The 18,453-nt window shown below is 38.7% G+C and overlaps 1 protein-coding gene across 11 annotated transcripts in view; it reads left to right on the plus strand.

Moving 5' to 3' along the window:
* RIMS1 (regulating synaptic membrane exocytosis 1) overlaps positions 1–18,242 on the plus strand; it is a 121,804-nt gene extending 103,562 nt beyond the window's left edge. For all 11 annotated transcript variants that reach the window (XM_009082435.1, XM_009082437.1, XM_009082440.1 and 8 more), the window contains 5 exons: positions 11,786–11,927; positions 13,731–13,843; positions 16,117–16,218; positions 17,258–17,397; positions 17,773–18,242. In XM_009082435.1, the coding sequence (XP_009080683.1) occupies positions 11,786–11,927; positions 13,731–13,843; positions 16,117–16,218; positions 17,258–17,397; positions 17,773–17,991 (716 nt within the window). In that variant the 3' untranslated portion in view covers positions 17,992–18,242. The remainder of the gene's footprint in view (positions 1–11,785; positions 11,928–13,730; positions 13,844–16,116; positions 16,219–17,257; positions 17,398–17,772) is intronic.
* Positions 18,243–18,453: the final 211 nt, after the last annotated feature.

Here is an 18,453-nt window from a genome sequence, read left to right on the forward strand (position 1 = left end):
GATATTGTATTAGTGCAGGGCAAGCACTTTTGATCCTTAAACTTACTCATATGCCTGCACTGTTGCATTAAAGGATGTATTTCAGGTAATCCTGTGGTTTAGTTGTCATAGCAGTTTGGAAGTGTTTTAATTTCAGAAATCACCAGAAGTTTGGGTGGGAGTTGTGGGTTTTTTTCTCTAGAAATAGGCTGTATTAGCACTGTTTTCTTTTCTTTTTCTTTCCCCATCTCATTCTGCCTGGTGTTTAAAAGGGCTTTAAAATGTTGTAAGCACTTGCTGTCTCTTATATTTATTGGCTCTAATTCAGATGCTCTCAAATAGTAATTTATAATATATGGCAAATTCTCCCTTGTGCTTATATTTTTCTTAGCTTTTTATCATGTTTGTAACAGATTAATTATATGATAAATCTTGTATAAAACAAGCCAACAGTCACAATAATAAAATCTTGCTTTGCAATAAAAGTGAGGCATAATTTACCATGGAAAACACATAGCAACTCTTCCTGTATCAGTGTGATTTTTGCCTTGTGTCTGTTGACTTGTTTCATCTGCTTTGCCTTTGAGAAAGGCAAGTGCTTCCTGACTGAGCAAGGTTTGTAATCCAGAGAGGAGAGCTGAGGAGAAGAAGAAATAAGCAGCCATAGGGATCTGCAGAAATAACCTGGAATCATCTTTGATGGCAAAATGCAAGATGTTACAGAAAATCCTGCTGCCTCACGTTGCTCCCTACCTACCTTACCCAGATATCAAAGCAATACTGATGATGTGATGGTTTCTTGCACTGGTGTCTGACTGTTGCAAAATTGAACTTCTTTGTCTTGTCAGTAGTGTTTTCCTCAGTGCATATTTGATAATGGACATGAACCAGCAACTCTGGATGCAAACCTTAGGATTTCATAGCAGAGTTATGCCAGAGCATTTATTTGGGAAGTTTGGCTGTACGATCTGTCTCTAAACTCAGTCTTCATGTGCAGTTGTCTACCTTCAATAATATAAACACAAAGGGAACAATTATATCTAACCGTTATGTGGTGTTTATCTAACACAGATGCTCTGTCCAAGTCTGTAGGTGTTTTTACATACTGACTGCTGTAACTAATGTAAACCAGTTGGAAGGGAATGCCACAATGTTTTAAACCGGAAATGCTCAGTGTCTGTCTCACTCATTACTTACCTGTCTTAACTACTACTGTGAATGAAAAGCTGATTCAAAAGATAATTTTTGCATCAGGACCACCACTAGCCTGACTTGAACTCTAGCTGGCCAAAAGAAGGAGCCTCTCCTGAGTTTTTAGCCTCCCTTCTGGCAGTTATGAGCTGGGCTGACATGAAAGGTGAGAGGCATGTCTGGATGTCATCCCAATCTACTTGGCTTGCCACTTTAGATAGTTACCTTTTAAAAGAAACAAAAGCAAAGTAAACCTTAGCACAGGTACTTTGGCTGAAGAAGAGCATGGCTGTTTTTTGCTGTAGCTGAAACTTCAGTCGGATCACTGATGATGGTACAAGGGACAGCAATGCAAACAAGGTTGCAAAAACAATGTGCAAAATTTTGTTTAAATTTGTAGGAGGTTTAAAATGAAAGCCTGTTTGAGGTGTGTTACTTTGGAGGCTGCCCACAAAAATTTACTCTGTAGAGAGTTTGTGGTTAATATTTCAGGGTGCAGTGGTGAAGGAACAAGTCAAACTCCCTTTTCAGGATGAAAACTGTTTGGTCTATAACATAAAGGATGACCAAAATCTTGACTTGTTATAGACCAAACAGTTTTCATCCTGAAAAGGGAGTTTGATCTTATGAATAAGAAACACAAAGAATTATTTTTCCTGGGACTAGGAGAAGGAAGATAAAGGAGGAAAGGATGTGACTGGAGCGGGGGTTTTCTGGGAGACCTATGGAGTCTTCCTTCTCTGAATTTTTTACTTCAACTGTAGATGTCTGTTGAGTTTTCCTGAGCAAGATCCTGAGTGGGAGGGAACTTCTGCACACTTGACACAAATGCAGTGCTTTGTGTTAACCTGCTCCACATAGCAGGCTGGTCCTAGAGCCTTGGCCATGCACATGCTGAAGACATGTCTTGAGAGAGTAATATACACACGTTAGCAGTTACCAACATCAGCATTTCATTCCTACCATGGCATTGTACTGATCTTTGGAACATAAATATTTCCACTTAATTGTATTTTGCTGTTTTAATTGAACATATATCATGAGAGAATTGCGTACCGTATGGCTACGTATTTTTCAGAAAGGTGATGATCCACCCTCCCTGTGGTTTTCTGAGCATCATTTCTAAATGTTTCAAGAAAATACAAATTACATAAACCATTGCACCACAGAGGAAATCTGTGCCTAAACAATGAAAAGAACTGGACATTTCTGCACAGGAGTGACATGAGATAGATTGCATCGCTGCTGCACAGGATTTTGCAGTCATAAGTCCTGTTATGTGTTTATTAGCAGAAATAAACAATCTAATTTTTAGCATTTTTCTCCTTAATCATTTTATGATACTTTAAATACTCAGAACTTCAGCGTGATGTAAAGATCCACTGGGCAGAAATTTCTTTCATGCATGTGTTCATTTTTTTTCCCCATGATAACTCTGTTTGGAATCGTTTTCTTCTTTTTGCTTGATAAATGCTGAGTCATTTCCTTTCTCCTTTCTATCTTTAATCACCCTGATACCAAAATTCACTATGTACCTTTGGCTGGGTACCTCCTTTCCTTGTAAGAGCAAATGAGAGAAAGCACATTGGTTGTGACACACATTGGTCTCTACATTTCTGAATGCAAGTTGATAAAGGTGTGTTAAATTGATTCTTAACCAATTGCAGTAAGAAAGAATAATACATTTTTCAGAATAGAGCACTAGAAATACTAAGCAATTTGACATGGAAACACATATGGCAAAGTTTGTTTCCTCAAAAGGAAGTTTAAAGATGAAAGGAGTAATTAAAAAATGAAATTCTGTTCTGAAAATGTACGTGGGTATTTCAGAGTCAGTGAAACTTTAACTCTGCTATGCCAAGTGCCTCTATGAGAGAAACATCTGTTAGATTTCTGTAGTTAACAGTAATTTAGTATTTAATGCTAATTTGATGCTTTCTCAGGTTTGCAATGTTTCAGGTGGTTTTGTACTAAAATTCATGCAAAATCAGCCAATATCACCAGGATAGAGAAATGTGTTTCTGGGTTTACCTAACTCTCCTCATCAAGTTCTGAACAGCAGCATGAAAAAAATGCATCCACCAAGGTTGCCAAGAATATTTTGTGCTCTTCTCTGCGTGCACATAACTAGAAAATACACTGCTGACTGAATTTTTTAACCTTTCGGCAATGTATTATGAAGTGCTAGCTGGCAGGTAGTTCAGTACTTTTTTCACTGCAAGGCCCTGTAATGTAATCATAGTTGTTAAAGGAACTTGTGAGTGAAGCAACTTGATCATTGCTCACAGTGCTGCAGTGCCAAGTGCTTACAGGAGAACAAGGGAGAGGCAACACCAGGATCCCAAAGATTTATTCTACCCAGAAACAGCTCAAGATATTTAAACAAAGGTGGAGCTGCTTTAGGTGCCTGCTGCTTTCTAAGGATTATATTGTAACCAATGTTTAATTTTGCTTAAACCAGAGGTAAGCCTGTATTTAATGTGTTCAGCATACTCCTCAGTCTGATTTAGCAATGCACGATAGTCCGGGGTTATAACTTTGCAATGCTGCAGTCACTAAGGGAAAACCTGTGTTGATGTGATGCTGCGTTGATCTGATACGTTAGAAATGATCTCTTAGAGGCAGGTTAGTAACATTTCTAAAGGGAAACGTGATACCCACTTGGGAGGTGCTGGTAGTGGTAAAATAGCATTTGAAGGGCTTGAAAGTTGCAGTCGGAGTAAATCAGACTACAGGAAAGCTAGAGCATATTCAGATCGATTCACAGGTTGGTAATTGTTGTGACAAGGAGGAAGGGAATGTTTCTGAGTCTGTAATGTCTCCTGATTAGTATTCTGTGGCATTAAATTAGGGTTGAGCTATTATTCAGAAACTTTTCAGCTGTGCAAAAAGGCATGTGGCATCTTTTCACTAGAAGATACTTTGGCACCAGTGGTTTTGTCAGGGTATCAATTTGCAGGTTTGGGGGAGATTATTAAAACTATTAGACTCTGGGTTGTCATTATGTACATCACATAGTTCTCAGGAAACTTTTTGAAGGCGCATAGCAATAGGGAGTTTTTTATTAGTGATGTCTTATAAGTTGTCTTATTGATGATATCTTCTTGTAAAATACTGTCTTTTAGTAATTGTGCTGTCATTTTATGTGTTTCATAATAAATACTGAAGTATTTGTACTTGTGAAGACATGCTTAGACATAGGCTGAAATTTACAAACATTGTAAGGGCTTTCTGGAACCAAAAAAGACATCAAGTGATCTGAATATGGATAAATTCCTAACCGAATGAAATGTTGGCTTAGTTTATCTGAAAGATCTCATCTACTTTTTTTCAGCGTTGCATTTTGTTTTCCCCTCCCTTATTAACTGGCAGCTGTGTCTCAGCACCCTTTCAGTGGAAAAATGTTATCTCAATACCAGATGTCAGTTCTCTTCTAAGGGTTGTCTGGTAATAAACAATGCTGTACTATAGGGCTGTGTTTTGATGTAAAAATTTTACTGTTGAAGTGCAAAAGGCTTTTCTGAGTTTCTTAATTCATTGTCTTGCATTCTCCTCCAGCATAACAAAGCCAAAAGAATATGAGAAAGTGAGTGCTTGATATAAACTGTTTATATAGTAAATAACTTGTTGGAAACATGACTTTGTTGGTTTGCTAATTGAATTTCACTGCAATAGGCTTTAGAATTTGAAGAACGAGGCATGTATACCTACATCAGTTTCATTGACTATTCTGGTTTTATATAGCCCTTTGCATATGTGTGACCAAGATAATTAGGATGTTCTCATTTCTGTGTGTTTATAAAGAGTGCTTAGCACAATCCCAGCAGTAAAAACTCATTGCTTTATATCATCTTTGATTGCTTCATTTCAGCTGACAGACAGTGGCTCATTTCTCTTCATTGCAAGTGTGTGGATGAAACTATTAGTCTTTATAAATTAATTTCAGAAGCCATGACTGATGTTCTTCTGACCAGATACCATTGCTTTACATTAAGATACATGTTTACTGGTTTGACTCAGGTTTTCTCCCCTGGTGTGAAAAAACCCGTAAGTATCAAGATAAACACATAAAAACACATGCTTGTTTTTACTTTTTTTCTTCAGTAAATCTGCCTAAGACCCTCTTTTCTAAAGGAGATACAATTTGTAAAAACAGTTGCTTAAAGTTTTGATAGCATTGTCAGGTAGTAAACAATGCCCTGATTTTCCAGTTCTTGTTCACTTTTGTTTTGAGCATGGACCTTTTTCCTGTCATTTGTTCCCAAAGTGCTACTTCAGCTTCATGAAAGTCAATAGGAGATGTTGGAAAAGTAACATTATTTCCTTTGAAATCTAAAACTGTTGAGACTCTGAGCCTGCAAGCTTGCTTTTCAGTGAAAAATACAGTCAAAATCTGAGATTCTGCAGTACACTGGCTAAAATGCCATCAAAGCATTAATACAACCATTAGCAGCACTTCAGTGAAGTCTCCTTTTGTTAGGATTGGTGCTTTTTGTTCCTTTGCTCTACATGTGTCAGAGAAAATATGTTGTGTACATTAATGGACTAATTGCAATTTTTTTTGTATTATCTGAAAATATTGGGATTGAAATTGGCTTGTCAGATGAGTATGTGGATTTATAAATATGGTTGTGAAACATTTTTCTTTCAAAATTCTTGTGAAATTTCTTCCTGATAAATTACCTGAGTTCAAAAGGTGAATGGTCTTTCTAGAAGGTTTTGTAATTTACATTAGTATAAATGTTGTTTGTGGATTTTTTTAATAAATAGAAGTGAGCAGCAGTACATGATGGTTTGTATTTGGCTTTTAAACCTCAGGATCTGACACCACAGAATATAAACAGCATTCTCCTTTCTTTGAATATGTTGTGTGATAGGTGGAAGAAATATTTCACATACCATTACTGCAATATTTCACATCTCTTTATAAACAGCATTATATTCAGGAGGGTATAGCACAGTACACAGAATGGAAAATACAGGGGATTATTGCAAGATATAAAGTCTAGAAACACTTGTATTTAATTGTCATGGGGTTTACTACTTATCTTCTGTCTATAGTCACTATGTAGCTTCAGTTTTTGTGATCAATGTGCTGCTGAGTTCATCTGAGAGATGTACACATCAAAAAATGCTCTTTGAACTATTTCTTCTTTTTTTCCTCTCTCTCTGCTTTAGGACTATAAGCCAAGGGGCACTTTGTCAATTCATGCATAAATATATTTTGTTGTTGTTTAAAAGTGCTACATGCAAACTGAGTGGGATGCTGCAGAACTTGTAACTCAGCAGGTCTCCAAGCAGCTAAATGTAAGGTTGTACAATCAGTAACACACCAGAAAGGAGCAGAAGTAAATGTGCCCCTCGGCTTTTCTTTTTATAGTTCTTTGAATTGAGGTTGACTCTTACTATTCCAGTTGACATAATCTTGTTGGTGCCTCACACAGTCAGTGTGCAAACCAACCATATGGTCACAGTCCTGACAGGTTTCAGCCAGAGCTGACTTGGGGCTGTAGTCCTTTTAGGCATTCTCTGGATGCATGAGCGTATGTGATACCATGAGTAATTTGGCCTTGAGTCATGTGATGACAGAGAGTATTAATACCTTTCTTATTAACCCTTTCATTAATAGATTTAGCAGTGGTGTATGCTTTGTTCTCTGGTGTGTTCTTTTGAACCAGTCATGAATTTTCACATCACATACCCAGGTGCTGCTCATGTGTAAATTTGGGGTTTTCTTCCTTTTTGCTAACCAACTAGTTGCCCTCAGGTATGATCCTGGTCAATGCTGGCTTAAGGCACCTCTCCCTATAAGCACCATGTAGAAGGCCATGTCAGGATTGTCTTCTGCCCTACAGCAGTCTCTAACACTGTCTTATTGACTAAGTTGCCAAGCTCATGTCCTTGCATATTCTTGTATGTCCCCTTGTTCCATGGAATGTAATACACACCTTAGCACCTTGGGTAAAGGCTGTACTCCAGCAGTCCCTCTTGTTATTTTGGGCTTCCTATGCTGAAAAAAAGAGCAAAATGTAGGAACTGCCTTCGGGCACCACATGGAGCACAGAGGAAACCCCAGGCCAAGGGTGATGCCACATGCAGTCATGCCTTTGCTAAGGTGGGGTGGAGGAGGCAGGGGGGGTGGGGATGCACCACTATGTAGGTACAAGTCATTTTGTGTCGTTCATCCTGGCCTTGTCCTCTCTCAACTGGATGTCTTTAGAAACATAAAACTAGCCTTGAGGTATCTCTAGTAGGCCATCCTAAATCTATAGATATGATCACTGACCCTTTCTCACTGGTATAATTCTGTTGTCTACAGTTCCTGGCTGCTATGCTTGAAAATGATTAGGAAAATGATCAATTGTGTTGATATTTTGTGCAAGTTTAAGATAGTGCGTAGAGAAATTGGGGACACATCAATTGTGTCGATATTTTGTGCAAGTTTAAGATAGTGCATATTTGCTTTTTGCTCTGCCTGGTGACTCAGGTCAGGACTTTTGTTAACTTACTGCTGTCTGAGAAAACCAAAATTCAGAACCAGTTTCTTGTCAGACCAAAAAGGAATCACTATAGGCTATATTTACAACAGGTAGGCTGCAGTAGCACATTGCACACATTCATCAGTGTGTTGTAGCAGGAGTGCTACTACAAGCCTGTTGATGAATTGCAAAATGCTCACAAGATGTGTATATTTTGTAGCTGCAGGTGGCTGCTTTATGATCCTTTGGCATCAATTATTAAATCTACAAAAATATTCATCACAGTTGTTCTGTAACAGTTCTTCTCTGGCTTGTAGCTGTTAAGTCAGGTATTTGCATGTAATTGATGTACATCAATCTGCATTCCAGCCTGCAGAAAGCTTTACCCAATGGACAGCAGACAGAAGCACACAGACCATTTTGAAGTAAATTTTACCTCTAAATGGTATTCAGTATAGAGAAAGTTTATCTTCAGTCTGCACGATGAATATAGTGTAATTTACACAGTACAGGCAAATAACTGCAACATATTATAAAATGTAAATGTACATATCAAGCTAATAAAAATCAGGAGCAGGACCAAGTAGATATCCAGAGAGGAGCAGAAAATCTCAGTATATCATAGCATAGATATTGAACTTGAATATTTTATGGATCTGTATTGTTCATGTAAAGACAGTGTTCCAAAGATACATGCAGATCTGTTAGATTAGAAGTAATATAAGATGAAAATGAGAGTTAAAAAAAAATATTATCAATAACAGGAGAATCATTGATAGTTGTTTGGATCCCATATTTTGTTGTGCAGTCAAGGCACAACTGGAAGTTCTACCCCAGGGTGAGTTCATGTTACCAGGGCACCTTTAGAAACAGCAGCAGTTCCCAACTCAGCTGTGTGCTAAGCACCTCCCTCCCTTGCAGAACTAGATTTTGCTGAGACGTTTACAGGAGTACACCAAGAAGAGAAAATGTCTCTTTACCTTTTGTGATATAAGTAGACAGAAAAAATATGAGATGACTGACCAAGGTTAAAACTTCCAAAACCTGTACAATGTGTCTTGGTTCTTAGTCATGGGCAAAAGCAATTCCCTCTATGTCATAAACCCCTAGTTATATTTTACCATTCTGTTGGGTTATTTTTATGTTATATTTCTGATTGTACTGCAGAATATTAAGACTGAGGTTATAAAATTAAATTCATAGGAGGACTGTAGTTTTCCCAGGATATCAGTAGAAGCTATAAGAGGAGGCAACAGGATGTCTTTTAATCTTCAACCTGAAAAAAAATGTTGATGCAAAAAAAGAGAGAAGTGGAATCCAGTGCTGTAAAACAGAGAGCAGTGACTTGAAAAATACTTGGGAAAAGACAATCTGCTATTTGCAGCACAGTGAGACATGGTTTTGAACTTGCTTATGACCGTGCACAAGGATTTCTACTTTATGGTCTGTGCATTTAAAATCTGTGGAGCAAAGTGTGTTCAAGCAGCAATATGAATGTTATTGATGGCAGTATAACATTACTTTTGCAAAACAAAACAAAACAAAACACTTGCTGTTTCCAATCTTTACTGTGGCTCAAAGCTTTAATACTCTTTTAGTAACTTAGTCAATGGATATATTTTACAGTGATTATTTCTATGCCTATGTTCATTATGCTTTCCTAATGACCTGGCTCTAATCCCTAAGTTTCAGCACCCACCACATTGTCCAGATGGTCCAGAACATCTCTTTCCCAATTTGTGCTATGGTCATGATGATCTTGTAGCTACCTTTAGTGTCTCATCATTTATTTCCCTTTCCTGTGTGCTTAATACTCACTATTCAACTGAACACATTTCAGACTGCACCATGTTATATCCTTCAGGTCGTGCTGCCTGATCTGTCTGGCTCCAGAAAAAAAGAAGGTGGATGTAAACCACGTAATCTCACACATTTTGTAGGAGCAGACAGAGACACTTTCAGAGAGGTCCCAGCAAGACAGAGAAAGAGAGTGGCTAATGCTTACCTACTGAAAATGTGAAAATCCTGCTTTGGAGTATGGCTGTGTGTGGGGGTTATACTCCCTAGGTTCCCTTTTGGTTAATTGTTGATGCTCAGCTTACCTTACAGCATTGATTTGCTGGAACACACCATCTGTTTTTAAAGAGAAAAGGACAAAATGTAGCATTTGGTTTTTTACACATGGAGTCACTGAAGCTCCAGCAAATTCCTTCCACAGACACCTGCACTGTGTAAGAGTGGAGCCTGGTCTTCCTTTCAGACCTTGCCTACCCTACTCTACCTCACATTTAGCAGCACTGATCATGTGTTTTCAGCTGACCAAGGACCAGGAATTTGGATGAGTTGCAGTGACCCAAAGGAAAACTTGAGCTGTTGGCCTCAGAAGGGAATAGAGTCTCTGTGGAAGTATTTGATCTCTTCCATGCAAAGGGATTTGTTTCTCTGTTTCTGGGTGGCTGTAGATGAACCCCAGTCCAGAGAGCTGAAGAGGGAAACCACAGTCCTTTCACTGTGGTCGTGTCTCCTCTAAACCCAGCATACAAATTCTTTCTTTTTCGCTTTGCCCATGTTTGGTGTTTCTCTGGTGCCTCCAAAGTGGTTCCTCTGATAGCTGCTCAGTGTGATTTCTTCTCACCCTCCACCAGCATTACAGACACCAAAGAGCAAGAGTCTCCACAGCATTAAACACCCTCAGCAATGGGCAGGCTGTGCAGGGGCTACCAAGGCCCTAGGTTTTATGTGATGAAAGGTCAAGATCTGTTCAGTTTCAAACACCCCTGTGAAACAGGAAGATGTACAATTTTTCAGAGCAATTCAGTCTCCACAGCAGGTGGAGGTGGAAGAAACTTTTGCTTTTTCAGGTGTTCCCCTGAGCAGATCCTGAAAAGGAAGCACAGACTTTGCAGAAGGTGATTGAAGAAGCACTGAAATGAAGAGGCAAACGCAGAAGAATGTTTTTGCATGTACTTACATGAAGCTTTGTCAAATCTATTGCTTTCTGAGAGAAAGAAATGTTACCCATTTAATTTTGGGTACCCATTTTGAACTAAATGAAAAAGAACGGAACACTGAGTTTGAAGTCAACACATGTTTTTACATAACATGGAAACTCTGATGGAAGTAATTTAGTCAAAGATTGCTGAGAACAACCTATTATCATCTGGAAGTACAATTTCTGCTATGTGGCAGCAGGATTCATTGTAGATCAGCCATAACCTATAAAGGACCTGTAAAGGACTGGAAGCTCTCCTTGCTCAAGGGAAACATGAAACCTTCCAGGTGGAAATCAAGTTGCATTTTTAAGAATGTCTGGTGGAAGCTTTTCCAAAGGATGAAGTCTTTAAACAATTTCATAAGATGTAGATTACTTTCTAGTGTTCAGTTGCAAGTGTAGATTGTGATTGCCCAGAGAGGCTGTGGAGTCTCCCTCACTGGAGGTATTCAAGAACCCTCTGGATGCAATCCTGTGCCATCTGCTCTAGGAAAAACCCTCTTTGAGCAGGGAGGTTGGACAAGATGACCCATTGTGGTCCTGTCCAGCTCTAACTATTCTGTGATCTCAAATTCTCCAGGAGATATTTCTGCTTAGGAAGTGCTGGGATTGTAAGTTCTGTAAAGTGCACCGATTGCTTTGAAGACCTTGTGTGTGAAAAGCAAGATTTTGCTGAGTCAAAACTCATTATTACATTTTTGATCCTAAGTTTAATAATACTTAACATTTTTTCTGTGGAATGCATGAATTATTTTTTCCTTTTCTTTTTTTATTTCTGTGGGAGTTGTAACTTCTTTTACAGTCACACAACCTAACTAACAAGGTAGCTATAGGCACCTTACTGAGTATGTGGTTAGCAGACACTATCACAACCTGTCTACATTCCAGCTGTGTCATGGTTATTAACAAGACACCTAGTTTCTAACAGTTTTCCCTAATGAAGATCTTCAGGTTGCAGCCCCTTTGAAGAGAAGTCATTTCCAGTTTGCAACTGAGGAAGAGAGTTCCTTCTTCAATCAGAATACTCTTTTTATGTAGTTAAATAGTAATGATCACGTCAGATCACTGTTGTTGGGGGGAACTGCAAGGAAAGGCTTTGCTCTAAGTGTCATTCTAATTATCCCTTCTTTTTCTCTGCTTTCAGAGGCTGGCAGTAAGAAGCTCAAGAGCACGATACAGAGAAGCACAGAAACAGGAATGGCAGCAGAGATGAGAAGTCGTATGGTTCGACAGCCAAGTCGGGAATCCACTGATGGCAGCATAAATAGTTATAGCTCCGAGGGCAAGTAAGTGGCTTTAAAAATGTCTGTAATGTAGGAGAAGTTTCTTGTCTTTTCAAGAAAACATGGGGTGCCCTAAGCTCTAGCTAAAGGGGATAGGTCTGTGTAAAGATTCTTCCTCTTAAAACATTTCAAAAACTGAACTATTTTAGGCACATAATACAAATTGCTTGAAAATTGAAATTGAGAGAGGACTTCTTAAGGATTCTCATTTTCTCTGTCATCCAGTGAAGCATTTTGTTCACCAAAAGACAACTAAACTCAGACTGTATTATTCAAAACAAAACATAGGGGTACTTTTTCCTTTGATTTATGTTTGGATTAACTCAGAGTTAAATTTAAGGTGTTGTATGTGAATCCCTATGATATGAAACTTTGTTCAGTCACACTATATACAAAGAAAGTTTAGTTTGGAGTTGGTCCAAGTCTCTAATTGAGCATTGTAAACCCAGAGACCATCTGACCCACCAGCTGAAGGTAGGCAGACAGCTGTGGGGGATGGGGAAGCTGTTTTTATTCACTGCTGAATGACTTGATATGTAGGAAAGGAGAACAAAGGCAGTTCTGCCACAAAAGTGTGCTTGACTACTTCAGCCTCCTCACAGCTCTCAGTGGGACTCTACCACTTGTGCCAAGGCACAGTGGTCACTAGGCAATTCTTAGAGGACAACTCCCCAGAAAAGGCAGAAACAAGGGTAGGCAAATGCACCCTATAGACCTGGAAAAAAAATCAGAGATTTAGACTTATTTGGCTTCATCTTTTTATATGCTTACCATGTTACCACAATTGCTACTGAACATTGTAATGAGGCACAAAGAGCCAGGTCTGCTGTGGTGGTGGCAAGGATCTATGTAAAGGTGCAGTTTCTCCATCATCAGATGATCTCACCACCCTAATTGTTTTGTGATACTAGAACAGGTTGCCCAGAGGAGTTGTGGATTTGTATCATCATTGGAAGTGTTCACAGCCAGGTTGGATGGGGCTTTGAGTGACCTGATCTAGTGAAAGATGTCCTTGTGCATGGCAAGGGCATCAAAACGAGAAGATTTTTGAGGTCCCTTCCAACCCAAACTATTATATGATAATGTTAAGAACTGTAAGCCATGTAAGGAAAACAGGCTGCATTATGAATAACTGCAGATCCATATTTGTCTACCAGAATATTTTGGCTAGGGAGCGGCATTGGGTTTAGCTTTAATCACCACTTAATAACTGCAGATCCATATTTGCCTACCAGAATATTCTGGCTAGGGAGTGGCATTGGGTTTAGCTTTAATCACCACTAGTATTACCTGCTACTTCACTGCTTCATTCAACAGCTGCAGCAATCAGATTAATTTAGTGTAAACATCTGTTTTCCCTGCTTATTCTAACTGATGCAGATTGGGTTTGAATGTATGTAAATTAAGCATTCAATAATGAAGGAAGGGTATTAAATGTCATGTAGCTCTTTATGTTTTCTCATACAAGGTCACTAATAGTTTATTCACCTGTCAGACTCTTCACTGCTCCTGCAGAACCCTTAGCAAGACCTGTTTTATGGACTACTTTGGGTCCTCAGACTCTTCACTACTCCTGCAGAACCCTTAGCCAGACCTGTTTTATGGACTACTTTGGGTCCATGTGCAGAATTTCACTGCACTACTTTGGGGTCCACAGGAGACAGTTCATTCCTGATGCTGCGGAATGATTTGCGGTTGCACATCCAGACCTGCTTGCCTTGTATCAGTAGTACCTTTGAGGCAAATACTGTAGGACAATAGAAATTAATCCTGTTCTATGCTTAAAAAGCTTTTATTTTGTTTCAGCTTAATATTTCCTGGAGTACGGCTGGGCGCTGACAGCCAGTTTAGCGATTTCCTCGATGGACTTGGACCTGCACAGTTAGTAGGGCGACAAACACTAGCAACCCCTGCCATGGGTAAGAATAGTATGTTCTCCTCTGTTAAATGAATAACAAGACAATTTAATGCACATGCTACCAGACTGAAGCACCAAAAAGACTTTTACAAAGTGTCTTCCTTCGCTATGAACATCAAAGTCCTATATGCAGTCACTGGTGTTCCTAGCATCCAATGTGGAGTGAGAAACAGTGTTTGCTCCATTTGAAGTGTTGGCTAATCTTATTTGCCATTTGAAGATAGGGGTTTTACTTCCCACTCAAAACTGGCTTCTCCAGTTGTAGCTCTCTGCAAAATCTCAGCTGTTCAGAGTGTATATTTACATGCCACAGGTTATACTGAATGTCACAGAGAGTTTCTGGCCACACTGCACTTTTCTAAGCTTAGTTCATCTAACCCCAAACTGTGAAACTTCTGCCCACATTTGCAATGCCCAATATTCCATCACTGATAAAGCCAGTGTTTCTCATGAGAGGCACAAAGCCCTTTTGTCCAACAGCTGCCTGTGGCTATCTGTGATCTTCTCTGTATTCCCAGCCAGTCTGCAATTCCCTGTAGTAGCATTAGCTGTATGTTGGCTATGAGCAAGAGTATGAGTTGTATAAGGAGTGCCACAGTGCAGGGCTGTGGAAAGGTTTGGGTTTTTTTTATTTCAGCTTTTTTGCTTGTATATGAGCAATTCTTACACATGCTTTAGGATGCTAAATGAGAAGTCCTAGATCCACTACTGTAACGATACTTCTACTGGAAATTATAAATGGCCAATGCTTCACTATGACTATCTTGGGAAAATCAGCTTTAGGAAGGGCTACTGAGATGCATCTGAAAAAAGCAGAGAGAAACAAAGAAAAATTGCAGAGAGTGTTCCCTTCCTCATGAGCAGAAGGAAAAGTTTCTTGAGAATGTTCTGAGTACCCCCTAAGGCAAGAGTTGCTTTATAAATCCAAATGACTGCTACTAAAGCATTAGTAGTCACTCACCTTATTATTTTTTATTATTATTTTGAAAGAAAATATTTTTTTTAATATTATTTGCCCAATAAATATCTAAGTGGCTTTATTGGTATGCATATAAGGGACTAGATTTCTTCTGTCTCTTTATTTTAATCTTGTTTTCCAACTACAGGTTTTTTCTGCAGATAATTTGAGTAATAAATTTCCTTCAATTTCTTAGAACTGCTTTATTTACTAAGGGCTCAAGTATTGGCCCCCCAAAAAGCTCTCCATTGTGCTTTATGGCAATTCTCAGTGAGAAGACTTTCTAGGCTGTATCCTTTCACTATTGACGATTTGAAAAATGTTTGTATTATCGCTCCCCCTTCTGGTTCCCCGTGGCATGTTTTATTTCGGATGTGCGATACGGAGATGTGCTCAAAGGCTTGTTGGAATTTTCTTCTGAACTATTTTTAGTGCAGCACAGAGCTACGTTTATTCAAGCAAATTTTGATTGATAAAAAAATCTTCCCTGCTGCTCTATCATATCTCAAGTGCCAAGGTATAAACACTGCTTTTAGATGCTGTTAGACAAAGGTGAAAATCTCATGCCCAGTTAATTTCAAAATACTGTCTCTCTAAATCCAGACTCGACAGTTCAGGGCTATTTGTGAGTAGGTTTTTTAGACAATCATAGTTCACATGTCAAATATATGCATACTCATGTGTTGCATGGATGTAGTTCATTTATTTGCCCAAGTGCCATGCAGCTGCTCATGTCATACTGTGCACTTTTTATTCTAAGGGGCATGTTAGATTTCTACCCAGCTGATTCTATGCTATATGAAACCGCAGAGATATAACACTTTGAGCCTCAGCCCCTAGTTGACTTCCCTTGCATTTTATTGATCTAGATTGGTCTCAGACTAAGCAGTTTCTGTTTCCTGTAGGAAATGTCATTTCTCAAAACTCAGGCAGGAAAATGTGTTTGACTACATAGAAGTAAAAGCAGTTTCTTATTTTAACATGTTGTGACATTTTATTCACACCAAAAATGGGTGCAGAATATTGATAAAACCAGGAAAATTGTCACCCCTGTGCTTGTTGGAGACTTTTGAAGAAAAAAAGACCTATTTTGAGCTGGTATAAACTGTACACCAAGAGAGGGCATTGTGCCCCCCAGATAAATATCATTTAGTTCTTTAAGGATGGAGATATAAAGGGTTCAGGAGGAGAGCTGACAAGCGTATTAATGCAGAGGAATAATATCAAACTAGTCTTTCTGTTTCTCACTCTTATACCCTATCTCCCAGGGGCTGTATTGCTTCTCTAAAATGTGGGTTTCTTTCTTCTCCTCTCAGGTGACATCCAGATTGGAATGGTGGATAAAAAAGGCCAGTTAGAAGTAGAAGTCATTAGAGCCCGTGGCCTCATCCAAAAACCTGGCTCCAAATCTACCCCAGGTAAGGAAAAAACTAGATAACATATGAACAGAAAACAAGAATATGAAATATACTGATGAACTGGAGATTGGAGACTTTTTGAGCTCCTCACCAGCTGTCACTGCATTTGCATTTGTTTGGTTTGCATTTCAACAAGGAACGCGTGTGTGTATAAATCCTTGCCACCAATGTCCACTTCTTACCACCTTGCATCTGCCAGTTGCATGCCATCTTTCAAGGAATGATTTTGAGCAACTCAACATCAATTCTGGAAGGAACATTTGCAGAAATATTTCTGTGTATCTTAAGCAAGTCATATATCTCAGAGGGGCTTTCTCAATATAGATGAGGTCCTTTGTGTTTGTTCACCATCAAAAGAGATGGAGAACAGATGGAAGTGCTTTAAACAAACAGCTCAACAAACCCAGTACCAGGGTCTTCTGTATGCAACAGTATTTCAAGATGACAGCAGCTTGTGCTAGTGTTAGTGTCAATAATTTGTATAATGAACAAGATTTAATATTGTAGCATTTTATAAAGACATTTGTTGAAGTTCTAGTTATTTATAGAAATCTTTATTAGAGGAGATTTAGAATCAACACCACAACCACTGCTTACTGTAACAACTGGCACAGTTGTTTCAGATAACATTTAGATGGAAATTAATGTCTTTGTTATTGTAGGGGTGTCATTTTAAATATTCCTTTTGTTTTGAATGATCTCTGACCCCTAAGCTTACATAGAGATTCCAGAATGGCTGTCAGTGACAGTTTAATTCCTGGAAAAGGAAAGTGTTTTTAAAATGACAGACATGAAACGTAATTGATCTTAGTAACATCTTAGATCATTGCATTCAAAGTTTATAAAAATCAAATTCATTTCTTATGGGCCATGTCATTTATTTTATGAATATAATTGGATTCAGATTATATAATCACCAAGATACAGTGAAGATAACGTGTCGTTTTCTTTCCATTCAGTTTCCTTTTAAGGCATTTGTCCTCCAACTCAGATGTGCAGTCTAAGTCCAAACATAACATTCATGATGTTCTGTTTGCAGCTCCATATGTCAAAGTGTATTTACTGGAAAATGGAACATGTATAGCTAAGAAGAAGACAAGAATTGCAAGGAAGACCCTTGATCCTTTGTACCAACAGACACTAGTTTTTGATGAAAGTCCACAGGGTAAAGTCCTTCAGGTCAGTTGCCTTTTCAGGCTGTCATTTGGGGAAGCACTTGCATGTTTTTTAAATTTAACCAATACGCATAAACCCATTCCAGCTCACTAATCATTTAATTTTATTAATTCCAGCGAAAACATCCTTGGTGCTTGTGGTTTCAGACTTGCAAAATGTCTGACTGTATTAAACATTTCTCTTTTGTTGACCCTCGTTCCTGTCCTGACACTAGGTTTTCCCACAGAGGGAAGCAATCATTCACCTTTGAGAATAACATTTTCCTCATGCTATACGTAACAGCAGGAGTGAACATATATAAGTATGGGTATAAGTATATAACCCTGTATAAAGACAGATTTGGGGACCATGCTGAACCTTAATTTTCTGTTCTTCCAGGTAATAGTTTGGGGAGACTATGGCCGAATGGACCACAAATGCTTCATGGGAGTTGCCCAGATCCTTCTGGAGGAATTGGATCTGTCCAGTGTGGTAATAGGCTGGTATAAATTATTTCCACCTTCATCGCTAGTGGATCCAACGTTGACTCCCTTGACACGCAGGGCTTCCCAGTCATCTCTGGAAAGTTCAACTGGGCCTCCCTGCATTAGGTCGTAGTAGCAGGTGCTGTCTAATAAAAACATCACCCAGGATAACAATTGGAACCAGATGATCACATGATCAAAAAACACTGTTGGAGAGAGACAATCACTTCTGTTTTTGCTTGTAGTAGTTATCCAAACACATGTCTGTCTGTTGAGAGATGGCTTAAATTGACAGAACAAAGGTGTATCACATACAGCTAATCTATTAGCGGCTATCACCGATGCTTATAATGATCAAAAAAAAAAAAAAACGGAAAAAAAAAAAGAAAAGAAGAAAGAGAGGGACCTTTAGATTCGACCTTAGTCAAAGATGACCCAGACTGGAAGCTCTCACTCTGTTAACAATGTTGTATTTTTCACATTTTGACAGAGTCCTCAAGCAGTGTTATCTTCCTGGTGTTTCAGCAGTTTTTCTGTACTTGTCACTTCCACTAGTTTTTTGCCACGTGATTCTGCTAGTTTTGTAGAAGTCCTC

This window comes from Acanthisitta chloris, unplaced genomic scaffold (assembly GCF_000695815.1).
Source record: "Acanthisitta chloris isolate BGI_N310 unplaced genomic scaffold, ASM69581v1 scaffold6459, whole genome shotgun sequence".
In the NCBI taxonomy this organism is placed as follows: Eukaryota; Metazoa; Chordata; class Aves; order Passeriformes; family Acanthisittidae; genus Acanthisitta; species Acanthisitta chloris.